The sequence below is a fragment of the Gopherus evgoodei genome, chromosome 2, assembly GCF_007399415.2.
Source record: "Gopherus evgoodei ecotype Sinaloan lineage chromosome 2, rGopEvg1_v1.p, whole genome shotgun sequence".
Classification (NCBI taxonomy): domain Eukaryota; kingdom Metazoa; phylum Chordata; order Testudines; family Testudinidae; genus Gopherus; species Gopherus evgoodei.
Genome location: NC_044323.1, coordinates 82,002,146 through 82,024,009, shown reverse-complemented (window position 1 = coordinate 82,024,009; position 21,864 = coordinate 82,002,146). Strand labels below are relative to the sequence as shown.

General features: G+C 40.6%; 1 protein-coding gene across 2 annotated transcripts in view; it reads right to left on the bottom strand.

The window, feature by feature from the left end:
• Nucleotides 1-10,941: 10,941 nt before the first annotated feature.
• The window catches only part of CDCP1 (CUB domain containing protein 1), a 47,158-nt gene continuing 36,235 nt past the window's right edge, over nt 10,942-21,864 (bottom strand). Inside the window, exons 5-9 of one of the 2 annotated variants that reach the window (XM_030551170.1) lie at nt 20,263-20,490; nt 19,062-19,442; nt 18,233-18,598; nt 13,679-13,763; nt 10,942-12,578 (exon numbers count right to left, since the gene is read on the bottom strand). In XM_030551170.1, the coding sequence (XP_030407030.1) occupies nt 12,116-12,578; nt 13,679-13,763; nt 18,233-18,598; nt 19,062-19,442; nt 20,263-20,490 (1,523 nt within the window). In that variant the 3' untranslated portion in view covers nt 10,942-12,115. The remainder of the gene's footprint in view (nt 12,579-13,678; nt 13,764-18,232; nt 18,599-19,061; nt 19,443-20,262; nt 20,491-21,864) is intronic. The other variant, XM_030551171.1, reaches the window with a different exon arrangement.

Below are 21,864 nucleotides of genomic sequence, written 5' to 3'. Positions count from 1 at the left end.
TCCAGAAGGCCCTGAGGCAGCATATTCAGCGCCGAGCCTTTCTGATGCTTCAGAAAGGTGCAGCCCACACTTATCTGCCCCTCTAGCCAACAACGGCCCACTGGTGTGGTTGAGCCAAGCCCTGAGACCAGCTAGCCCCTTCCCCCAATACCAAAGTGGCACATATTGAGGTGCATTAGAATAACATCAGCATCCTGCAGGGCTCCTGCAGGGCTGAGCAGGAAGGAGAGTGGAAAGGAACTAGTTCTTTGGGCCCTCTTCATTCATAGGATGTTCGTGCAAGATAAGGGAAAACTTTGCCTAGATTTACAATGCCAAAAAAGGACAAATTGCTCTCAGAAGGGAAATGGGCTGCCTTTTACAATAAATCTGCACTGGATCTGAGCCATTGCCACCAGCACAAAACAAACCACACACACACACACACACACACACACCCCAGCGCTTGCAGCTTGTCACATTCAACAGCCAGTCGCCACTTGCCCTTAGGACTTCTTTGAAGATTGGCTCCTTAAGTCTCTTGATCACACACTGCGGATAGCGCAGTTGGAATTATATGGAAGTTCAGCCCAACCAGAGAGTTGTCTTTCAAAGACAGGGTGAGTTGTACACAGGACGGGCACAAAACCTATCCCACTTAAGCCCTCAAAATAGGGATTAAGTGAGATTTCACTTTGTACCAGGCCTCTGAACTAGACCAAATTTCACCCTTAATGAACAGAAGCTAAAACTGGTATCCCATCCACAATTTATAATACAGTCTACAGGGGGTAGGGACACACACACTACAGTCTTCCTACTTTGAGCTGGAGCAGGCAGGGTAACAAGAGTTTCAGTTTTGACCCACATTAACAGAAAGCATTAAGCCATCATCACCGGATCTCAGTGAATGGTGCACATATTTTTCCTATTATAAATTTCAACTAAGCCAGGACAGTTTTCGTGAAACTTGTCCTGGATGTAGATGGATTACAGGTAACAGAGTGATTCACACCACCACTCCATGAGCATGTGCTAATGTTCGTTACACTTCCGGCAGGTTTTGTGCTTCTAATTGGGCATTACTCATATAGGAGGCCACCCAGCTAAAGAGAAGTGAGAGCCACCGGAAGAATGTAAGTGTTAGAACTATATTAGTGCTTTCATAAAGAATTCTGCAGCCAGTTGAAATCAGTGTGAAGTTATTACTTAGAGCATTGTCATCACGTTCAAGGTCTATAGTCAATTGGTCACAGCAAGCTCACACCAAGTTACCTGGAAAACTCACTGCTGAATTCGTCATCCAGTTCCTTTGATGTAGTCCCTCCAATGGGGAGGGGAAGCTGAGTTAGCAAAGACATTTTAGATAGAAGTTACAGTAAAAGCAAACAGGTCCAGGCATGGCTATATGAAGAAGTGTGTGTCACAGCCAGAAGTTAAAACAGTTAGTGAGTTCTTACAGGCAGGAAGATTTCCCCACAATATTGCTAAGTCATGGAGGACCCCATCACTATAGTATCAGAGTGTTTTGGGTATAAAGGAGCAATTCCACAAAGTACCCAAGACTGCTAGTCCCAAAAGTGGAAGCTGAAATATTTAGAACAATTCGTATGTGGAATGTTTGCCAATGTTGTTGCCTCCAGTTGAAGGAGCAAGACCATTTAGGCTAGCAGCGAAGAGTCTCAGGTGCTGCATCTACAGCTTAGGCAGTAGTTCCCAAACTTGTTCTGCTGCTTGTGCAGGGAAAGCCCCTGGTGGGCTAAGCCAGTTTGTTTACCTGCTGCATCTGCAGGTTTGGCCGATCGCTGTTCGCACTGGCTGCGGTTCGCTGCTCCAGGGCAATGGGAGCTGCTGGAAATGGCATGGGCGGAGGGACGTACTGGCTGCCGCTTCCAGCAGCTCCCAGTGGCCTGGAGAAGCGAACCGCACCCAGTGGGAGCCACGATCAGCTGAACTTGTGGACCCAGCAGGTAAACAAACTGGTGCAGCCCGCCAGGGGCTTTCCCTGCACAAGTGGTGGAACAAGTTTGGGAACCACTGCTGTAAGGATCAGCTCACAAACTGAAGAGCAACATCCGCTAGTTGTTGAGCCTCATCAATTCCCATCCACCTCAGATAGGAATTGATGTCCTGCAGGAGGAACTCGTTATCTTGCAGAATCAGGCCCATGAATTCTATGGATACCACCACTTGCAAAGCCTACCAGTTATAATTGTTTACATTTACACTATGTACTAAATCTCAATACATTTTATAAACATTACGTCTTATACCACCATGGCAGCAAATTATTATAACCATTTTGCAGGTAGGTAGACAGAGGCACAGGTGTTAGATTACTTACTCTAAAGCTAGAGTAAAAGCAATATAGTTGGGAATTGAACTAATGATTCCTGACAATCATCTACTCTACATCCTAGACCACACTCATTCTTACTTTATAAGCAAGTATTGCAGTTTGCATCCACACCACACAATATTAAGCTGTGCTACAAGTATATGAGAGTATTAATAGCAGAATGCTCCAAGGATCTGTTCTAGGACTTCCTATTTATTCATGAGCTGCAGAAGACACACAGTGAGGCAGCAGTGTTTGTGGATGACATTACTTATGTTAATTAAGGCTACAGAAATGAAGAATATTGGAAAGACTCGACATAGCTTGCCAACTGGGTGACTGAAAATTCATTGCAGAAGCATGCAAGGTAAAGCACAGTGGTTGGAATGATTTGAACTATTTATGCATATTAATGGATTCTAAACTAACCACCTAGGAGAATGTGGGCTTCCTTGTGGACAGTCAATGCAAATATCTGCTAAGTGCCCAACAGTGGTCATTACATATTAGGTCCACAACTCTGAAGGGCTGATATTTGTGCTGGATCATCCCATCAAACCCTAGGACTGGTGTCAACGTAGGAGGACCGGGGGCGGGGCTGATCTAAATCTATTTACAGGCCAAAGATCCCTAGGGGCACAGGGTGGAAGACATCTAAACATGCCTACACCCCTTCTCCAGCACCAGATGAGTTCAGTACTGTCCTTCACAACCCCTTAGTTGTGATCACAACACTTCCAAAGTGGATCACAAAGATCAAAGAGTATTTTTGTCATCCATTGCATCCATGAAATCAGAGGGAAGATATCGTGTAGAGGCATTGTCCCTCTACTTGGTGCTGAGGGCCTGGTGTGCAGCATCAATGCACAGCTGTGTGAAATAATAGATAGCCGTACTATCACATCTCCACCCCAACCCTCGTTTGCCTCAGTTACATCCATCTGCTCTTCCGAGCACCAAGAAGAGATGGAAGCATGTAGGCCCCTATATCTGATTGTGCAGCACTAGCTAATCTCATTACAGTGGCTCATCTCACTCCCCATATCATGTAGTCATTTATATAAGAAGAGTTTCATATCCTCCCACTTTCATATCCATTTAAACTTAGTGACCTTCATACTGTCTGGAACACAATTTGTTACAGTAATCTGAGACTGGTGTAATCATGTTGGCTGGCTGATATTCAATAAACTGTTCTATAGTTTTCATTGCAGGCTTCTTTTGTACAAACAGACTCTCTAGAAATGAGATAGTTACAGCATTGCTACTGCCTTTCTGATTCAATTAATGTTTACGCTGCTGCTGCCTCAAAGATGCTGATTTAATTTTCAGGAACACCAGGACGTATAGAACAGGTTAACATTCACCAACATCTATGGCTTCGAAGTCGTGGGCCTGAGGCCTTTCAGTGAGAGAACAACTTCTCTCGAAGTCAGAACAGGGCAGAGAAAAGAACAGGCTGAGTAGCTCAAACAGGAAGTTCCAAAAATGTGGTGGTCTCCCATGTAAATGAACCCCAGCCTCATCTCCTCTCTTACCATAAGTTGTTGATAGCATCAGAGAAATCCTGAATGGTTAATGTGACAGGAAAGGAAATATGTTTAAATAGGGTAGAGAGACAGGAGAAACTGTATTCCTTTAAGCAGACCATGTTATTCTGGAATGCTGGGTCCTAGAGGTAAGTCTAAATGGGGCAAATAAACCGGACTCCCAGCTTCACTACAAAGACAGCCACGTCAAGCGAACATGGTAACACTTCTCAATTTGTAGTGTAAACAGAACCTTAACTATCTTCCATAAATGGGTCAAAGTCTCGGACATATCTACATTACCAATGCCAACCATGGACCCCTGTCTCCGTTGTATTTGTAGATGGCCTACATAGAAAACAAAAAAACCAACCAGTTTTACAAGGGCCCTTGATTAGATTACACACTCAGGTCTGGGGCACAATGATGAGATTATCCATGGAGGTTTCACCTATGATCTCACACTACTAGTTGATTATTTATGTCACTGCAAATCTGAATGGTGAAATGTCCTATTGGCTTGATTTTCAAAGGTGCTGCATTTCAAGCCATAGCTCATTGTAGGGGCCACTAAAAACCTAAATTAATAACGTTTGAGTTTGGTGTGAATGTTCTTTTTGATCAAACCAAAATTAATTTAAAAGCAACCTCATAAAATTCTACCACCCACTCCATTTGATAAGCAAGGAGTAAAGTTATGCTTGCACTGGTAAAGTTTCATGACAATTTTTCAAGGCTGATTTAAGATATTTGAAATTTTGTTCTTCATTAACAAGCAGAACAGAGAATAGACAGTGAATTGTAATGAACCATCTTTTTAATTTCTGAATTTGTTTGAAGAGACTAACAGATGTAAATGCTTGCTAATGGAGCAATTACAGTAAAGGGTTTCATTACATCTTTGCATAGCTTAAGAATAGCTTGCCACTTTTTAAACCAACCCCCCCCCACTCAGTTTGAAAAAATGAATGAAGGGAAAGAACCTTTTCAAGCTTTTGAACAGATAAGACATCAAGCTGAAAAAATAAATTACCAAATATCTAAACTGATTTGATTTAAGAGAGTGGAGCTAAAGTACCTTTCTTAATTTACATCAGAAATGCAATTCTCTTAAGATGCAAGCTCTTAGGTTTGTGAAAATTATAATGAGGTGTTTATTTTTATACCAAAGAAAATTAGAAAGTAGCTTTCAACTTATTTTTAAAGAGATCCGGCATTGAGTTATTCTTCTAAACAGCAAAGAACTTCAAAATTTCTAAATATCCCTCACCATGTCACGTAATAATGAACTGGTGGAGACAGCAGCTCTTTGACATTAGAAGACCCTGAAGCATAAATGTACATTTTGTTTTGAACAAAACTCTATTCATCATCTTGAGTGTTCAGCAATCAGTTTTCTTCAGACAGAAAATGACTAGTTGGATATATAGTAAACTGCACTGTGATGGGGTGCCTGCTCCACACAAGATTGGAAGGGGTTAAAATGGCCTGGCAGGCAATTAATTCCTTAGGCTGTATGTGGAGGGGAAGCCAGAGAGCAGGCAACTGACTGAAAACAGGCTTAGCTGGGCAGGAATAGGTTGGGCCTATAAAGCCAGGGAACTGGTAACAGACACAGGTGGCCAGGAAAGGCTGCAGTCACTCCCTAGGAAGAGGGAGTTGGACATTGGAGCTGGTATGCCCAGAAACAGGTGGGGGAACGAAGAGCAGGAAGCAGTCCAGGGGAAGAGCAGTAAGGGCTGGAAGAGGAAAGCCCAGAACTGCTGGGTTGAGGGTCCCTGGACTGGAATCCAGAGTAGCAGGTGAGGCCATGTTCCCCTGCTGGGCACTTGGGAAATGGCACCATCAGAGCAGCACCAAAGAAGACTGCCTGAGATTGTTCACATGGAAGGTCTTTGGGTAACCCCCCGGAAGGGAAAACCATGTAGTGACCCAGTTGGAGGGCAGAATCACGAGGAGGAGGCTGCGGTTCCTGGAATGGAAGGGGCTGCAGGGTGAGACAGGATGGGTGAAGACACCACTAGAGGAGGGTGCTACCTCTGGCTGAGCTAATACCTAGTACAGCCAGGAGGAGGCGCCACTAACAATGAGTGAACCCTGTGACATGCATATTACAGCAGATGACAGAAAAACTACGGATATTTGGTTTTAGATTTTAATTTAAAAAACAATCATACAAATGTTGCTTTAAAAAGCTGGACTTTAATTGATTCTGCTTTCATGAGGGAACAGCTTTAATGTTTAAAAACTTTAGTGTGGTGATGGACTAGGACCTGGATTTAAAAAAATTGTGGTCAGGGGTCTGCAGTTCATAGTCTGTGACTATTAGATGAAATTAAGATCAAGTACTTTAATATAAACATTGGACTCTAAAACCCTAATCCTGTGCCCAGGTACTGTCCCACTGATTTAAATTAAACAGAGATCTATCCGCATGGTGTTCTCTGTAATATCAGGGTCTAAGACCTTAAGAAGAGCTAGCAGTAAGGGTAGCAGTCCCTTCAATACTGATGAATCCCTTATGTCAGGTGTTTGGGACATCCATAAGAGACATGTTAAGATGATATGTCCCTTGTCCCCCTTCTAGGGTCACTTTCTAACATTGAACCCAATCCTGCTCCCACTGAAGTCAAAGGGACATGCTGAATGAAACAGCCATGGGCTCCCATCAAGGAGACACCCAAAAGTGAATAGGACACAGCTGAACGTTTTGGTATTTCCTGCCTCAGCAAGAGCTCGGGATGGAGTCACTCTGGGAACAGAGTTGTGCAGAGAACAGAAATTCCATTCCCTGAAGAATTTCAAGATTTCAAAATTTGTCTTTGCTCCTAATCAGAATAACTGCCCTCACCCCCATTTCAAAATTCTCAGGAAGGAAAATTCCACATTATTTTCCATTTTAGGTGAATCAAAATGTTTTTCAGTTTTGACTTTTGATTTGTACTATAATATATAGTACCAAATTTAAAAAAACAGAACCTGAAAAGTCATTTCAAAACAAAAATTATCAACGTGTTCAGTTCCGACAGTGTCAAAACAGGACATTTCCACATTGTCAGAACTTTTCCTCTGGTTTCCTTCCAAAAAGAAGTTTTGGAAAAATTGACTTCATTCAGTTTTTGAACAGAACAAAAACAATTTTGTTTCTGACAAAAAGGCATGTGATTCTGTTGGTGTTTCTCTGACCAGTTCCACCAGGGAACTGTTTCTCCACTGCTGTGAGTGGCTGGGTAAGTGAATACCAGGGAAACATATACTGAGTTTTCCCTTGTACCTATCCAAAAATGTTGTAAAGCCTGAGCTGTGTAGGGCAGGGTGACAGTATCCTAAGGTAACCAGATGTCCCAATTTTATAGGGATAGTCCTGATATTTGGGGCTTTGTCTTATATAGGTGCCTATTACCCACCACCCCCATCCCAATTTTTCATACTATCTGATCACCCTACTGTATCCTAACAGGAGAGCAGTCAGGAATGAGATGACTCCAGCCTGACCAATGAGTAAGAGGTTTTGTTATGGCCCCCTAGTGGGGCAGAGGAACATTTGCTGGCTGAGCAGCTTTGCAGTGGCTCATCAATGTCACTTTGATAGGACCATGCCTCTCAACCATCCTTCACTCACCCAAGAGTCCCCTGTGTTCCAAACAAAATTTTGTGCCTTCCCCTTTAATTTTTTTAAGTTGTTTACATCAGAAATAAAGACTCACGGGGCTAGAAGTACAGAACAGTTATTTACATTAAATGAAGTAATCCCACAGACTTTTATGTTTCCTGCAGGAGTAGTTTCTGGGTCTTCGCATGCATGGCATCCCACATTTGGTCTCGGCAGGTTGAGAAGTATGCCCAGGACTAGATTTTTAAATCTTCACTTTTCCTCCTCCTATCTATGCAATATCCACAGTCTATAGTTTATTCTCTGTCAGCCACACACCCATCCCAGTGAAGTTTCTACTTCACAATGATGTGGACTAACTGCACTGTTGCCCTTTTAAAAATCCTCAATAGCAGTTTAAGCTCAACAAAAAGACTCATTCCTACAAGGTACTGGGCTATGGGGCCCCTGATCCAAATCACAGCACTTAAGCACTTGCTTCACTTTGAAATCAACAGGACTATTCACATGCTTAAAGTTAAGCATGTTCTTAGGTGCTTTGCTGTATTGGGGCCTGAGTATTAAGCACCTAGCAGCATCTAGATAAGAGAGATTATTCATCTAGGTCCTCGGCTCTTAGAAACAGAAGCTTCTGCTTAGCTGTACTCTCTAAAACAGTGGTTCACAACCAGGGGTATGCGTACCCCCGAGGGTACACAGAGGTCTTTCAGGGGTACATCAACTCATTTAGATATTTGACTAATTTTACAACAGGCTACATAAAATGCACTAGCGAAGTCAGTAAAAAATTAAAATTTCATACAATGACTTTATACTGCTCTATATACTATATATTGAAATGTAAGTACTGTACAGTATTTATATTCCAATTGATTTTATACTTATATGATAAACATGAGAAAGTAGCAATTTTTCAGTAATAGTGTGGCTGTGACACACTTGTATTTTAAGGACTTGACTTTGTAAGTAAGCAGTTTTTAAGTGAGGTGACACTTGGGGTACACAAGACAAATCAGACTCCTGAAAGAGGTACAGTAGTCTGGAAAGGTTAAGAGCTACTGCTCTAAAAGAATGCTAGATTTGGCTTAGAGCCACATAACTATCTCAGGGGACTAACTAACAGAATTCATGGTTAACAGAATTCAGAAAGTTTAAGATCTCAAATCTGGCACAGATAAGTAGAGACCAGGTGTCATTACTGCACAGAAACAGTTTGGTGGCTCACATGAGATGAAGCAATCTCCATCCAGTTCCTAGTGGACAAGTGTCCACATATTAATAATAATTTGCAATCTCAGAGGAGTGAAGGACTGACTGGACATGTCAGCTTAACTTCCTTCTCATGACTAGAGGTGATCTGACGAGGTCATGGTTGAGGCCAACTGTTAAGGTGAGGCAGGGAAGCTTGAACTGCTATTGTCTACCCTGTAGTTCTGCAGATAAATGCAAATATTTCAGTCTTCAGGGATTTCAAGCAGGCTCTTTAATGAGCACAAAGTGCACTTACCATTAAAACAAGAAAGCGGCTATGGATACAGACTCCATAAAATTTATTGCAATCAAAACACAAATTTCATACATTTTAATAAGGCTCTCTTTGGGATCAGATGCTTGCAGCAAGGTGAACTTTTGCACTATTTCCCCCAAAAATGATTCCACTGGAACCCAACGCCCGTCTCAATTTGGCTTAAATAATTACAAACATTATGATCCTACTAAGGCACTGTTGGATCATGTATTCCATTGCATATAAACATTTTACAAAAGAAATAACTAAAATACGAAAATACATACCTAAAACACATTTCTTTCTTAAAAAAAGGAAATTAACAGTGTACCACCACAGCTGTAAAACAAAATAGATATATACATTCAGTGAATAAGTTATCATCATGGTAAACTTTGTTCTACAGAAATACATTCTTAATGCCTGGGATTCTCTTTACTATAAGTTGTCAGATACAAAAAATACACAAGGCTGATCTGGCATTCCTTGAATAGATGAGACTGTCATTTAAGTCAACGGGAGTTTTGCCAGCATAAGGTCTGCAGGATTCAGTCTTTATGTTAGTTGATAGAATTCTTCCTCCCCTCTCTCTGGGAAAGTAAACTTAACCCAGAAATCATCTCACAGGAGAACTATTGGTTTCATGTAACTTAAGTACAGTACTGGCATACACTAAAATGTCAAATCCCTACCAGATTTCCTTGATCACTCCTGTGTGGTTCATGTGAATAGAGCTAATATCACAGGATAGCAGAGCTGCAGAGGTACTGTTCTGAACTGCCCAAGTGATCATTCCAGCTTGCTCATGAGAAAAAACTCTTAGGCTCTCATTTAGCGCCACTCTAGCTATTTCAAACCCCAATTTACAAAAGAAAGAAGAAACATAAAAGGGATGAAATTGCCCTGATAACTACTCCAGTTTGTGTTCATAGTTGAGTTCTATTTTTTTTAAATTGCAATTTTTCCTAACAATAAGGAAATTGTAGCCAATGTTACAGTTCCTGTACTTAATGCAGGGAAGTCCAAACTTGGCAAAGAGAATTGTAAACCATGATAAACACATTGTAACTTTGATTTCGTACAACCAAAAAGTTAAACCCTACAGCCACCAGAAAAGCTAGATAAATTGACCGTCACATTCTTCCCTCAAAATCAAGACATAGCAATAGAGAAAGTTTGGCCTATGCTATATGCTTTGCAGTTTGTTAGCCAGAATAAGACCTAAAGGCTCTTGCCTAATAAATTGCAAAGAACAACATAGATGGATAACAGGGTTTGCTTCTACGGAGCCCCTCAGCCCTTTCCCCAAAGAGATGGAAATTAAGTAACATTGACCAGCTGGAGACAGAATTTTATTGCCCCAAGAAAAATATATTGTGGAAGTTACTTGCCTGAGAAAATAACTATAGTTATTGCAAGAATCAAGGCAGAATAGCATAATTTAAGTTCTCACATGGCATTTAAATGTTCTACTATACATTGACATATGTGATCCCAACAACAAAGAGGAGATGAGAGGAGACGTGTATTCTTATATCCAAGTGCAACATATAACCACTTAATTTCCCTAAGACACAATTAAAAGTACTCTCAGATGACAGGGATCTCACAATATGCTAACAGAAATTCTATGATGAAACTGCTTCACATGCAACATAAGTATGCAACTGATATTGAATCAAGGAGAATGTATTGTTTGTGTTTAGTTATGATAAAATATTTAGCACAGAAAGTGAAAATCCTTGCCCTGTTGATGTCAACAGAAAAATCCCCATTAACTGCAGCTGGAACAGGATTTCAGCCATAGACGGTTAGAGTTGCTTGAAGTCTCCAGTATCAGAGGGGTAGCCGTGTTAGTCTGGATCTGTAAAAGCAGCAAAGAATCCTGTGGCACCTTATAGACTAACCGACGTTTTAGAGCAAGAGCTTTCGTGGGTGGATGCATCCGACGAAGTGGGTATTCACCCATGAAAGCTCATGCTCCAAAACGTCTGTTGGTCTATAAGGTGCTACAGAATTCTTTGCTGCTTCTGAAGTCTCCAGTTACTGTGCATAAGTCATATAGTTTCTTCTATAAGTTATGTTGCCCTTCAAATATTGTTAAGCAAGAGATTGTTCATAGTGTGAAGAGCAGAGCCAGATCTCCAAGTAGTCAGCTTTAGTTCCATATGCAAAAGCATGTGTGTAATCATAGTGATTGTGCATATACATAAATCAGGCACTTGTACACACAAGTGGCTAGGCCTCTGACCACTTCTGTGGAAATACCCACAAGACTTGTGCTCCTGTAAATCCAACACTAAAACTGTAATAAATACCGAGGCCTGCTTTGTGGATTAATTCATGCATTTTGCACAGGAGTCAGACAGAGTAATTGCACATGGGAAGTGGAACACATTTTTCCACTTCAATATTTGGCTTGCTTCAATAAACAAATCTCTCTTGCAGGTCAAGTGCAAAGCATTAGTAGCAGATGGGATGCCATTATTATTTCTTTAGAACACCTTCTGTCATTACTGGAACAAGAAAGCACAGTGGAATAAGACAGATCTGAACTCTATAGACATCAGAGCAGGAGTCCAAGTTTTTTTAAGCTCTCAAAAATGATAATTTTTTAAAACAAATACACAAGAGTATTATGCTTGCTGCTAAACTAGGAGATGCACAGAGAAGAACTGGCATACGATACGGTTTCCTATGCTCTGACTTTAGGGAAGAAATCCAGCTTCTAGTAAAAACATTCCATAGATTTCAGGGCTGCTTTAAGACAGTGGTGTGGGATACATCCTCAGTCAACACCCTGCAATCTTCAGGAGAAGGAGGAATTACTTGGAAGAGAGAAACTGTTGAGCAAATATTCTCCCAGTTATGTTCAGTTCCTGAGTTTTTAAAAATTCAGTTTCCCTCTGGCTTTATGATAAAAGTGGAAGCATATCTTTGCTTTCCATTTCCACTTGCATTCATGGATGGTACATGAACTGTTGATACGTTTCCTAAAGGTTCATTCACAAATTTGAAAACATCAGCAGTTGCGATTAAAAACAACCCATGTCTATGCATGCTTAAAAAAATAAATCTCCTCTTCTGATTTTTCTACAGCACATGAGAGCACTTTTCTTTACAGTGTCACCCTCATTTCCAAACCGAAGTCATTCCTTTGGCATAAGTTGTTCCACCAAGCCTTCTTGTTCCTTACTTTCCAACAAGGACATGCCCACATCTCCAGTACTGTTCACACTTGTGTCTCCGTTGCTTGTGGTCTCCTCTGGTTTGCGATGTGCAAAAGTGTATGGCTCACTGTCCCTCTCTGGGCAGAACGGGAGTTCCTCAGAGTTTGATATTTCAGTGGCTTTCTTGAAAGAGATGGGAGGTGGAGTAGGTGGTGTGTCACCCATAGGCCCATCAAAAGGCCGGTACACATCTATCTCTGGATTGACTGATCCATTGAATTTCTTCAGCAAATCTCCATAGATCATGGCATCATCAATGACTGCATAGACATGGGAGTCATTGTCCTGCCTCCTCTTTTTGAATAAGCCATGTCTTCCAGGCATCTGGGTATTGATGTTGGCATTGTATGTACCCACTTCAGGATTCTGGCTTTCCTTCTTCCTGTTATAAAACAAAATATTAACAAGTGAGAACCACTGTAAATCCATACGTTACTTGTGTATTCTAAACTCTGTAAGGCAACATCTACTTATATTTATATTTAATTATATTCCATTAAGCCTATGCCTCAAGTATTTTCTCTGCAGGGCAGCAGAGCTTGTTCTCAAGCAGTAAAGATGTTTACAGTTAGAAACATTGTCCTAGGACCAAGTGCCCCAACTTTTTACACTCAAGCTAGTGAGAAGTCCTACAATTTTCTAGCTTGTTTCAAGGGAGATGATTTTGCAGAGCTCTAGTTACCACCTAGAACATCTTCATTACAGTTTACAAATGAGGGCTCAAATCCTGCAAACACTTAATGTGCACAAGTATCCTCAGTGGCTTCATCTGAGTAAAGTTATGAGTATTTGCAGGATTGGGTTCCATCTTTCAGGGCTCAAATTTAATTAAAACTACTCCTCCCAGGCCATGAAAACCAAGAGAATTTTCTAGGGCTAGAAGCTAGATGGAGCTGATTGATTTTGGCCTTTTTCTATCCCACTCTCTGGCAAATATGTACTAATGACGTTTTCAGTTTGTATCGTCTGTAGACAGTAGCTACCTATAACCATGAGAAACATTACTGACTCATAGTAATGTGACTTCCTTAAATCACCCAGAATTAGGAAATCAAATCTGCTCCTGACTGAGTGCTGTGCAATGCACTGATGCATAAACTGACTTGTTTTATGAAATATCTATCGGTAAAGGGAGGGGGACACTTATCTGAATAGTGACTGTACAGCACATTCAGGGAAAGCAGCCAAATTAACTTGGAAACCTTTATTAAAGTTCAGGTGATATATACCTTAATACATTCAAACAAACACTAGAAGTCTATGCTAGTGCAAAGTGCATTAGTAAAGTGATCTACAATATTATTGCAAGAGTCTTAAGCTTTTTAGCTGCAACTTGTGCCTCTCTATCCTACACCTTCCATTGCACACTCCAGACCTTCTCCAAGGGCTAACTATCCAAGATGTTAAATAAGCAAAATGGAACCCCTTGGCAAAACTACTACTAAATCAGCCTAAAATCAGCATCTGTAGTAATGAACATACTTCTTTCTAGCGCAGTATATGATGATTCCGACAATTGAGAGCGCTCCAGCCACACCAACTACCACAGCAATTATCAGTGACAGATCTATTAAAAAAAATAGATACAAGAAAGAGAAATAAAGTCATTCAAGAATATGCAACCACAGTTAACCTATTGAAATCCAGCTGCCATACTTGACTTGCATCATTGCTGCTTAACATACCAGGTCTGTGCAGAAAATCAGCCAGTTCTTTTGCCTCTACACTTAACTCCTACATCTCACTTACATCTGATTGACTGATTGAACACAGGTGTGAAGAGGAAGGGAAAAGGATCTAACAGCAAAGGCGTAAAATAGCAGGATCATTTCATTAACTCTCCTTCAACCTATTTAAAGATGTAAAAAACAAGCAAACAGAAAGCCACCCGACAGATCTTTAAGGTGCCATAAATGAAAGCCTCACAAAAATCAAGCAAGCAAGCAAGTCGGTCAATGTACCCAAGGTGCAGGAGTTTATAGGAATGGAGCTATAGAAGTTTTATCGAATTAAAACAAAAAGAAAAGTTTAAAAAAGAAAAAAAACACATTTAAAGAAATAAGTTTACAGGTAATGAAGAGTGAACTAAAGAGGAAAAGATTTAGAGGTTCATTAGAAGGTGATGTAATCTGTTCTAATCTGTATTGCCAACTCTTGCTCTAGGCCTCAATTCTGTAGGCACATGCACAGCTATGAACGCAAGTACTTCCATTGAGCTGAACGGGACTACTTACAGATATATGGGTTTTGCATGACTAGGGCCTTGAAGCTGAAGAATAAGGTGCACTAAATTTTATTCTGACAGGCAGGATGTTCTTGTAGATTGGACACACAAGTTGCAGCAAGGAACTCCCAAATCCTAATCCTAGTTCTGACATTGAATCTCAGCGGAGAGGCACTTCTTAGGCTATGTCTACACTACACAGCTTTTAGTGACATGGCTGTTGTGCCACAGCCGTGCTGCTAAAATTCACACAGTGTAGCTGCATTTTGTCAGTTCTCCTGCCAACAATGCGCTGTTCACACTGACATTTGTCTCAGCAAAATTTTTGTCTTTCCGGGGGTGGGAGGTTTAACACCTCTGAAAGACAAAAGTTTTGTCGTTCAATTGCCAGTGCAGACATAGCCTTAGAAGTGATCGTGACAGAGAATGTGCCTTTGATCCACACAATATGCACTATCTGGAGGTGCAAAGGAAGAGTAATTATTGATCTCAGTTTGCCAGATGACTGAAAATTCAGTGGCGATTTTTTAATCAGCTACCACAGAATTGACACTTGGCAAGCAGACCATATGATAGCAGGATTTAATTTTGTTTCTATATGGGTATACAGAGTCAGAGGTAATGCTTTAACTATTGTACACTCTGAAAATAAGTCCCAGACTCTTAGGTGAGTCTCTTTCTAAACCTACCTTTCAGTATAGAACATTGCCTGTTCATTAATGTGGAGAGTAGCTTAAAACCCCCCACAATATTTGTTTTTTCTACATGGTATTTAAGTTTTTTGTTTTTTTAATAAACATACCCAGAAGGCACACAGAGGTCAAGTGACATTTTAATTCCCAAGGTCACAGACCTAGGTTTGGTATACACTACCAACGTATGTCAGTAGAATTGTCGCTCAGAGGTGTGGAAAATCCACCCCCCTGAGCAAAACAGTTATAACAACCTAATTCCCGACTAGACAGAGCTATGTTAACAGGGGACATAGCACTGTCTACATTCGGGAGTTATACCAACCTAACTATTTCCTCTCGGGGAGGTGGAGTACCTACACCTACACCACCACCAATGGGAGAAGCCCTCGCTTTGGCGTAGGTAGCGTCTTCACTATGCGCTACAGTGGCACAGCTGCAGAGCTGTTAGTGACATGATCATACAATTTTACTCATCCAAGAAGTTCTTACTTATGTGAACTCCCAAACATGAGTAATCAAAGATTCATTACATACTGCAGGCCTCATTTTCCAGCGGAGAGAGTAGTATTTTTATAGTACATTGTCAAGTATCAGAGGGGTAGCCATGTTAGTCTGGATCTGTAAAAGCAGCAAAGAGTTCTGTGGCACCTTATAGACTCTCAGATGTATTGGAGCATGAGCTTTTGTGGGTGGATGCATTCGACGAAATGGCTATTCACCCATGAAAGCTCATGCTCCAATATGTCTGTTAGTCTATAAAGTGCCACAGGACTCTTTGCTGCTTTTACAGTACATTGTGTGTCTTTCATTTAGAAAGAGCCTCCTTTATAAATCTATTTTCCTAGCAGTTAGTTCCTGTGTCTTCACACACACACAAAGCCACTAGTAGATGTATGGCATTATTGTGTACAACAAAGACAGATGGATATGATTCTCAAATTTGCTACCACCGGGGGTGGCTCCAGGCACCAGCGCACCAAATGCGTGCCTGGGGCAGCAAGCCATGAGGGGCGGCCTGCCAGTTGCCGCGAGGGAGGCAGGTAGGCTTCCATCAGAGGCATGCTTGCAGTAGGTCCGCTGGTCCCATGCCTTCGGCATACCTGCTGCCAAATTACCGCCGAAACCGCGGGACCAGCAGACCTCCTGCAGGCATGCTGCCGAATCCGCATTACCAGTGGACCTCCCGCAGGCATGCTGCCGAAAGCAGCCTGACTGCCGTGCTTGGGGTGGCAAAATACATAAGAGTCGCCGCTGGCTACCACTGGTGCTTACCCATACATGATAGATACCAGAGTTTGCAGCCGGGCTTTGAAAATGGGAAGCACGGTACATTATTATGACGACGATATTCTGATTTCAAGGAATAATACTAATCAGAAAGAAGTGTGGTCTAGTCTGAGGAGCGGGCAGGGCACCAGGATCTCCTGAGTTCTAATCCTAGCTGAAAGATTCCTTCTGCAGCTTTGGCAACACACCCAGTCTCTCTACCTGAGTTTCCCCATCCTTAAAAATGAGAATAATTAAATAGTTATTATTTACCTCATAGCACTATTGCAATGATTAGTTAATGTCAGTAAAGCGATTTGAAGATTAAGAGTACTACATAAGTGCTAATGATATTTTGTACAATGAAGATCAGAGACAGAAGTCAATCACCTACTTTGTTTCTAGAGCAAGGAAGGTTCTCCAAATTCATAAGTAAATTTTAATTTATGTGGATGGACTGGGAAGAATTAGGACAATAAGAACAAAACACTAGATGTAGACAATTACTGATGTCTAGGGGGAAAAAATCTTCTAAAGTACATGTTTATGGCTCTCAAAGATTTTTTTAAGTTCAGGTGTGTCAAAGTGCATGGATTTTATGATTAATATTAATTAGGACTAATATTAGTAGCCATTCCAGAAAAAAAATCTGTGCCACATTTTCTCATTGATGCTTGTTAAAAAGCAGACAGAGACAGACAGACACACACTGTGCATTTAATATGTACCTTCATTATTTACACAGTGCCAAAGCAGGCCAGGTCTCTTACAGACACACAAGATAAGTTTCTATACCAAGTTATGTACAGATTAAGGCCCCACTTCTACAATCAGATCTATGTGACTGCAAGGATCCATTAGTCCTGACCAGATCACATTGCTGGATTTGTGCCTAACTAGACATCCTACAAAGAGGAAAGGCAGTTGGAGGAAAGGATACAATGAGATTTTAAGAAGTCCTTACCCATGTATCACTCTGTGGGTTCTTTGCCAATCTCAAATGTGTGCGTTGTTTTGTTTTTCAGTTATTAAATACACTATGACTTCAGGATTTCAGTATTATTTCAGAGCTCTCCCAATGCTTAAAATGATTGCCAAATTTAGGTGGCAAAGACTGACTTAATAAAAAGCTCCAAGACTCAGGGAACTGATTCTAGGTATTGTCCTTAATTTTATTTGATTTTTTTTTTATGACTGTACAGTGGATTATTTGATCTAGGCCCTGATCTCTTAGATCCAATAGTGACGATCTGTGTGCAGCCCCATTGAAATTAGCACATCCAAATATCAATGTTCAGACTTGGAATCTAATCCCACAGGAGGCTGCAGCTCTTTTGTCCATCTTCAGTTAAGAAGAGAACAACCTCCTCTTACTTTTGAGCTAAATATAGCAAAGAAGAAACTGAAAAACCAAGACTGATAATGCAATTGCAAACATCATTAATATATATATATTCCTAAACGTTCTCGAATATGGTGTCTAATATACAGATTCGTCCTTAAATGTCTTGGAATTTATACATCAAGTTTTACATTCTCTGTTTCAACTAAATTCAGAATCATATCTCAATTCTGCTACTTCAATCTCTTCAGCATTTTAACACTTTCTACTTCTTTTGATTGTTCCTTAAGACAATACAACTAAAAAAGAGAGGATCCTGACAGAGTTTAGGCATCTGATGCTGTATTCTACAAAATGTAGAAAAAGCTGCTGAGAAGCATTTCTCTGTACAAGAAATTGATGAAGCAAATAGTCTACTAGAATATTCACACCTGTGTACAAAAAACACCAGAGCCTCCATACTGCAGAGCATTATCCTCCCTCAGTACAGAAAGACAGCGACAACTCACCTGTCTTTTGTGAGACAAATGTCACCCAGAACTGCAGGCTCAGCTGTTTCCTATTCACTGGTTTACAGTTAGAGATGTTTACCCAGAAGTGGTGATACATAAGCAGGGGCTCAGAAAGCAGCTCATCTTCACGGCGCACAGTTTCTTCAGCCTTTGGTTTCTGTTCCTTTATGTTGACATAGGCACGCCCTATTTCACAAGTAATGTCCATCCGCTCCTTCAAGAATGCTAAGCGAGCAACTTGCTTACTGGGGACTGTGATGTTCCAGGACACGGAGACATAAGGAGGCAAACCCTCGAACCAGTTAGGGGTCTGTAGGTAAACTTGAGCTTTTGGGTCTGGGGTCACAGTGAAGATACATTCCTCTGTAGTACAGGAAGAGATAGATTGTATACATAGTATTGCCAATGCTCTTGGCTTTCTCTTTAAATACATTACTTAGCCACTCTTTTCTAAAATAAAACATGCATCACTTACAATGGTGACTAGGGATTCACATAGAAAAATCACAATATCTCATCACAGTATCTCATTAGTAGTAACACGTCACTTATCATTTTTGGGTAACACAGTTATAACATGGTTTACCTGCAGGATTTCCCTCATAACTACCCACCCACAACTCCAAATCTGAAGTTTTTATTCCCTCCTTACACAGGCAAAACTCCCCATTGATTCAAAGGAGGCTTTGCTCAAGTAATGACATCGGAATTGGACTCAAAGAAATGTAACTCCTGTTATTGTATTATCAGATGTACAATGGCTATTTGTTAACGGATATATTGAAGGAGTTGGGGAATGGAGTGAAGGAACAGACCTCCACCTTACCTTTAATAAATGGCACAAAAGACATTTTCAGATCCTGATTAAGAGAATCATTGAGGAATCCTCTGCCAAATGTTTTTAGGGATATGGTGATATTGTCTCTCATCTGAATCTTTTCAATGGATCCACCAGGACAGAATATACCAAGGTTTAACTCCTTTCCCTGGGTGGTGCTGACAATGCCATAGCTGTAACTTTTATTGCACCTTTGCTCTTGGATGTGTTGCTGTAGCTTCAAGGATGGAGAACTTATTTCCACATTGATCTCTTCTGGAGCCAACAGCTTCCAAGTAAACTTATCCAGCCGAACTGGGAGCTGGGAAATAGCCCTGGGCACAGTGAGGTCATAGATCTTCTTTTGGCAGTATCTGAGATCCCAACAGGCTGCAGTTACAGAGACACAGATTATAGCTATACTTTTCACATTGAGCAGAGCTATTACAATGAGGTTTTTCTATGTGCTAGAGTGGTTAGGTCTGTACAAACACAAAACAACAGAGTTCCATTGTTTGGTATTGGGTATGTGCTGAAAGATGGAAATAATTCAGATTCCCCATTAGCTCTGGTCCTGTGGGGATGCACTATAGAGTACATCCATATAGTCACCTTTCCCATTATATTTTCCATAGTAACTATTAATGAGTGTGTATCTCATGTACTTCAAAAGCTTTTCTCCTGACTGTTACAGGATATTAAAGAAAACCAAGAAATACAAATGCACAGAGTTCGCTTGATGGCACTTGGTCAGCACACAGGATATTATCTTCCCTTCACCATTTGTCTACACACTTCACGGGATTTTCCATAGAATTGTATAGACATCTGGTATAAGAAGTATGGATGCCACCTGCCCCATGTTTGAAGAAGAGCTTTGCTACAGCTCTGTCCTAAGACGGGGTTCCAGTGCTAAGCAAGAAGCTTCCCTCATTTGCTTGTCTTCCATGTGCTAGGATTGAATTTTTCCAAAAACTAGTTATGCTCTTCTTTTCTGTTACCAAATCCCTACATCTTAAACACAAACTGGTTTATTTACTAACTTACTGTACCCACCACCTATTTGTTCAGCACCTGTCTGTAAGCTAAACCACACTTAAGCACAAGTGAAAGACAGGATTTACAAGCCTGAACCTTCAGTAGAATACTGAGGAAATGAGAACATGTAGAACCCTTCTGTAGGTAACAAAATACAAGACTCTTGTCATACCTATGGTTTTTTCAGCTGTGATCCTCAGATGTTCCAAATCATAACACAGGAAGAAAATCTCATATGTGTTGCCTGATGTTAAAGTAACATTACGTTCACAGGTTCTAAGATCTTTACAGATCAAACATTCTGGCTCAAACTGCAATGGACGCCCACTATGTGGTGATTTTGGCTGTATGGTTATACTTATGTCCCTCTCTTTCCGTAAGTCAATCAAGTACGTTACATCTGAAATGGGGAAAATAAAAAAGAATTAGATCAAACACAGCAATTAAATAAATGTGGTGAACTGGAACCTCATCCCATTCCTCTCTTCTACAAAAATTAGATGTTCGACTTATCTTTACATTAGCTAAGAAAGCATTATTTACTTTTTACATTAGTGGAATTAATACAAGTAACTGTTCTTCTGGGTTAGGAGTTAGCCTGTTATAATAAAGTCCAATTCCACTTTCTATCCTTTCGAACTTCAGAAGGATCATATGTACAGCTGAGTAAACAGCTGACATTTAGTTTTGGTTCTGGAAAAATAAAATCAGATCATTTGAAACTGGAAAGATTCAGTTTCGTTTCAAGTCCCCGAAACACAACACACACACAAAAAGTGTTCGATCCACAGGACAAGAAATGTCGTTTTGAAACATTTCATTTTGGAAATGTCAATACGGTTCATTCTGAAAGTGTCAAATGTTTCAATATTTCCAAAGATTTTTCTTTTTGGATGAAACTTTCAGCTGAATTTGATATGAATTTGTGAATAGTTTTGATGCCCCTCCCCCCCAAGTGCATTTTTAGCCAACTTATTATTTGCCAAATTCCCACAATCTCATGTATGCTAGTCCCTTCTGAAAAGGCTACGCAAGAATATAAAGAGCTTGCTATAGAAAATTCTTTAGGTCACAGCAATATTATTCACAGTAGGTGCTATAGAATGGTCATAAAAGACCAATGGATAGGGCACCAGACTCAGTCAGAAGTTCTGGGTCTTATTGCCAGCTCTGTCAGACTTGTTGTGTGACCTTGAGCAAGTAAAGTCACCTTTCTGTGTCACTTTCCCCACCTGTAAAATGGAGATAATGCTTTCTTACCCATGTAAAGTGGTTTGAGATCTGTGGATGAAACTTGCTGAGTAAGTACAGAGTACTGGTACTATATAGCTAATTAATTTCATTTCTCCATATTACATACCATAAACTACAGCAATACTGTTCTGATGTTACTTTCACAAAGGAATAAAGTACTTTTCTGTGATGTTTACATTTTGGGTTTGTTTGTTTTTATTTTAAGCCTTAAAAACAAAATTGAGAATGAAGAACTCGGGAGATAGTGGTACATTTTTTTCTGAACACTGTGTGACCCTCTGTTTGATGGTTAAGATGCTGCTTGTTAAAGGATAACTAGGGATTATATCAGCCAGGTGGTTTTGCATGATGGGGTCCAGACAGCCAATCACCTGTACTTAAACAATACAGGTGTCAATTCCTTTGAAGTTTTACCTCCTCTGATCAACAGGGCAGCTGGTAACTGGACTAGGGGAGATGGGAATCCAAATGGGGAAAATGAAATGGTTTGGAAAAGCTTAAAAGAAAGCCTCAGTCCAAA